The 5,346-nt window shown below is 38.3% G+C and overlaps 1 gene segment (V, D, J or C); it reads right to left on the bottom strand.

Moving 5' to 3' along the window:
* Positions 1–4,105: 4,105 nt before the first annotated feature.
* Positions 4,106–4,792, bottom strand: LOC116547741. The segment is given in 2 exon segments: positions 4,106–4,449; positions 4,553–4,792. Coding segments are annotated over 2 exon segments (510 nt in total).
* Positions 4,793–5,346: the final 554 nt, after the last annotated feature.

Genomic DNA, 5,346 nt, shown 5'->3' with positions numbered 1-5,346 from the left:
ACTTTCTAATGTGCTAGTATATTCAATATGCCAGTATGTTCTTGAAGATTTTTAGGTCTATCATCAGGAATATTGGTCTAAAATTTTCCTCTTTTGCGTGTCTCTGCCAGATTTTGTGTTCCAAGAAGACACAATGAGGAAAGGATAGCCTTTTTGACAAATGGTGTAAAAACTGGGCATCCATATGCAGAAAGAAAATGAGATCTTATCTCACATCATATACAAAAGTCACCTAAGAATGTACTCAAGGCTTGAAAATAATATGATATGTAAAACTGTAAACTCAGAGAGAAAAAAAGAAGCATCCTGGAATTAACCTGGAATATGATTTATATGGATTTGACACCAAAATCACGGAAAAATAAATTATGTTCAATTGTATATCTGACAAAGGGTTCTATCTAAATGTATAAAGGACCCATACAATAGCAAAAAATACAAATAAACTGATTTTTAAGAGGGTAAAACTTGTGCATAGACATTGTGTTTTTGGGAAGACATACAAAGTCAGCAGGACGTAGAAAGGTGATCAACATTGCAGATCTTCAGAAGAATTACAATCAAAACCACAGTGAGATATCATCTCACGTTGCTTAACAAGAACATTATCACACAGGCAAAAGACAACGAAATGCTGACAGTAAGCTGCTGAAAAGGGAATTATTCAATGGTGTGGTAGTAAAGGTCATTTTAGAAATTGAAAGTGAAACTATTATGTAATCTGGTGATCCCTCTTCTGGCTATATATTCAAAGGAAATAAAATCAGTAAGTTAAAAACACAGGTCTATTACAAGATTATTCACAGTGGCCTACAATTTTTTAAAGTTAATTGTCATAGGTAAATGGGTGTATAACGGAAATGTATATACATACCATGGAATATGATTTGACCTTTAACAAAAAGGAAATTATAATATTTCCATAAACATCGATGGGTGTGGAGAACATTATTCTAAATGAAATTAGCCAGACACAGAAAGACAAATGCTGCATTAGTTCATTGTTATGTGGAATCTAAAATATTCAACTTCTTAGAAGTGGAGAGTAGTAAAGTGGCTCTCAGGGCTGGGAGGAGGGGAAATGGAGTGATGCTTGTCCAGGGCACCAAGTTTCAGTTGTGCAGGCTGAATGGGTTCTGGAGGTCGAATCAATGGGACTGTAGTTAACCTGATCTCTGGAGGTCTACTGTAAAGCAATGGACTGTAGTTATCCTGATCTCTGGAGGTCTAATGCAAAGCCATGGACTGTAGTTATCCTGATCTCTGGAGGTGTACTGTAAAGCCATGGACTGTAGTTATCCTCATCTCTGGAGGTCTAATGCAAAACAATGGACTGTAGTTATCCTGATCTCTGGAGGTCTAATGTAAAGCAATGGACTGTATTGCAAACCTGATCTCTGGTAAAGGATAGAAATCAGGTGTTCTCACTGGACACAAACATAATAAATGAAAATGAATAAAATGGTAACTGTTAGGTAATAGATATTCTAATTCCTAGGTCATAGTGAAAATTTAACAATTTGCAACAAAACATCAAGTGGTGAACCTTAAATATATACAATTTTTATTACCAATTATAGTTCCATAAAGAGGAACAAATTAAGCTTATTTTTGTGATGAAGAAATGCCTACTTCCACATATTTTCTGCATAAAAATGAAAAAGATATGTGTATATATATATATATATATATTTATAGCAGCATTGCTTGTGATATTCATAAACTGAGAACAAATTCAAAGTCCATCGACAGGAAAATGGATCAGCTTATTGTCATTTATTGCTTATTGGACTGACTCAGTTATAACATTTCTCTGTCTCTCTCTCGCTCTCACTCTCACTCTCTCTCTCCATATATGTCAAAACGTTGAGATTTTATATCAAAGGCATTCCGGTAAGTGAATAAATGACAATATGTGGATGTAATTTTACATATGAAATAGCATAAATAAACGTCAAAAATAACAAAAGTAGCCCCTTACCACAAAAGGAGTCTACAATGCTTGAGTCCTTTTATATGAAGCTCAAAACTTTAAAAAAGAAACTTCAGCGGCAGAGATCAAACCATTGTGTAAATGTGGGGGCGGAATGACTGGAAGCACGAAGAAGGTCACTTGTGTTGTTTATTTTATTAAAAATAAAAAATTAAAAAATAGTGTAGAAAGTATTTTAAAATTTAGTAAATAATGCAATTATCAATAAAATCATATTCAAAATGTGAACAATATAATATGAATTAGTAAAATATATTTAACAATATCTGCTAGAATTAAATTCCAGAAATCAGGAGGGTGATGTCTGATAATAATAAGTTAATAAACACATTTCATAGAGAAATCAGAATGTTCAAAAATATGTGGAACATGCATTTTGTTATTATCAAATGTCTTTAAATAATTGATACAATATTTTAACCTGTCTTATTAGTATTAATTACAAATATCATGTGTAAAATCATAACCTGTAACAGCCTGTAGGGAAATAAGAATATTTGAGAGCACATGCACTAAGTTAAATATATTCTCAATGTTTTTCCAGCTGTTACTGCTAACATTTCTAATTGTATCCTGCATCTCTAACAGAAGCCATATGGGCCCTTGGGCAAATCAGTTTTCAGAAACGACTTAGAAAAATAATCTCTAATATGGAGATATTAATATCTCATCTTATAAAGAAATGGAAACTGTAATACATGTAAACTCCTCAGAAGAAACCTTAGTACATAAGAAAGGACTTATTCATAGTAGGTTGTGATATTTATTGCAAAAATTATTACCTTGATTTTTCAGGGAAAATTAAGGCAAAGCCTGATGAATTGAAGTGTGATGTTTCTTGTTTGGTACAACAGCAGGGTGAGGATAATGAAGAGCCCTGTGATCATGAGAGGAGCCCCTAATTTAAAAGGGAGGCTCCAGGCCCTGTGGACTCACCCGGGGCGCCTGATTCTGCCCTTCATGGAGCCATGCTCAGAAGCCTTCAGGAGGCAGGAGTGTGGATGGGTTTCTCAGGACAATCCAATCAGACCTGGACAAGGGAAAAAAAACATTATGACCAGGATGCATTAAATCATTGCCTTGAAAATAGATAAATTGTTATATATTTATGAGGTACAAAGAAATGTTGTTATTTATTAGTACAATATGGAATAATAAAATAAAGCTAATTAGCATATTCATCACTTCAAAACATTTTCCTTTTTTCTGTCAAGGCCATTAGAAATTTACCTTAGCTATTTTGAATTGACCAATATATAATGTTTAAGTAAATAGATATTAATATAAACAATATAAACTTATTGAAATCAATTATGAATTGATTTCATAGAACTCCAATAATTTATATTTAGTTCATTAATAAGTTTGATCATTTAGAAAATATTTTAAAATTTATTGTATTATAATTTTAAATATAAATGACTACACATTTATGAACAGGTTTGTCGTATTTAGACTTATGTCTATAGTTGTAAATTTATGTTATCATAGCCATAGTTGCTGATAGCAATAGATGATAAAACTCTGGAAGAATAACTGCAACTAATTAGAAATAATTATTCCTTGAATATGTACATAGTATACATATGTGTATTTTATTATGAGACGGAGTTTCGCTCTTGTTTCCCAGGCTGGAGTGCAATGGCGTGATCTCGGCTCACTGCAACCTCCGCTTCCCGGGTTCAATCGATTCTCCTGCCTCAGTCTCCCAGGTAGCTGGGAGTACAGGCTTGCCACCACACCTGGCCAGTTTTGTATTTTTAGTAGAGACAGGGTTTCTCCATGTTGGTCAGGCTGGTCTCAAACTCCCAACCTCAGGAGATCCACCCTCCCAAAATGCTGGGATTACAGGCGTGAGCCACTGCACCCAAGCTTAAGTATATATTTTTTAAAAATAACACTGCATAAAATGTTTCAAATTATTAAAACGTAAATACCAATGATAATAAATACATATTAAATAACAGTATAAAAAAATAACAACCTGCAAGACTCCAGAGTTCTGACTTCAGCTGAGGAGAAAGGAAACCTCCCCCTGCACCTGCTCCTGGGGCCTGACCCGTCCTCGGTGGTCCCGCGCGCCCCCTGGTGGCCCCGCGCGCCCCCGCAGGAGGTTTGTGTCCGGGCTCACACGGGCCTCCCCTCACTGTGTCTCGCACAGTAATACACGGCCGTGTCCTCGGCTCTCAGGCTGCTCATCTGCAGATACAGCGAGTTCTTGGCGTTGTCTCTGGAGATGGTGAATCGGCCCTTCACGGAGTCTGCGTAGTATGTGCTACCCCCATTATAGCTAATGAGTGAGACCCACTCCAGCCCCTTTCCCGGAGCCTGGCGGGCCCAGTGCATGCCATAGCTGCTGAAGGTGAATCCAGAGGCCGCACAGGAGAGTCTCAGGGACCCCCCAGGCTGGACCAAGCCTCCCCCAGACTCCACCAGCTGCACCTCACACTGGACACCTGCAAACACAGAGACACCCTTGTAATTAACTGCCACACATACCCATTGTTCCCCTCACTCATGTCCCCTCACACTCAGTATCTCTAGTTCTCCATTAATTACCTTTTAAAATAGCAACAAGGAAAACCCAGCTCAGCCCAGACTCCATGGTGAGTCCCCTGTGTTCAGTGCTGAGCACCAAGTGGAGACAGCTGGGAATCCCAGGGCTGGGGCTCCTCTCCCAGAGCTGCAGGGTCAGGGCCCGGCTGCTTTTCATCAGCAAAAAGGCGGGCCTTATTTGCATGTCTTCTAGTACATAGCAAGCTGTGGGGTGGGACGACTGGGGAGAGGGCTCTGCACGGAGTAGACGAGGATGTCCTGGGGGCCAGTGGTAGTAATCCTATCATTCAGGAAAACGCAATTTCACAGGATGTAATTGTGGCTTGACAATCACTTAGCAGTCGTCATCTTATCTCATTTTTGCATATTTGCACACTGTATTTTCCCTTATGTATTTCTGAAGTCCCTTGGCCTGTCTGATTGAGTGAGGTCTCTTTCCTCGATACTGTGAGGGTATGATGTCATCGCTGACAGGTGCAGTCCTGGATGTGCACGCAGTTTCCATGGAAACGCTGTCATTTGGAGGAATTGTCTTTGAGAGCCTAGTTACCTGAGTTTCCTGCTTGACCGTTGATGTCTCTTAGCATACCACCTAGATGTTAAGCTCTGCTCATTTCTGACATAGTGACGCTGTTTTGTAACATAAATTGATCAGCAACCTGACGCAATTAAATCCGGGTTTCTTTTCAGGGGCAGTTTTTGAGGTTTGTCCTGACCCCTAAATATTACTGTTTTTTTCTTTGTTTTCTCAAGAAATGGAGTCTCGCTACGTTTCCAGGCTGGGCTCAAAATCCAGG

The sequence above is a fragment of the Sapajus apella genome, unplaced genomic scaffold, assembly GCF_009761245.1.
Source record: "Sapajus apella isolate SASKATOON/1434 unplaced genomic scaffold, GSC_monkey_1.0 scaffold4426, whole genome shotgun sequence".
NCBI lineage: Eukaryota > Metazoa > Chordata > Mammalia > Primates > Cebidae > Sapajus > Sapajus apella.
Note: the sequence above shows the minus strand (reverse complement) of the source record. Positions and strands in the feature narration are given on the sequence as shown.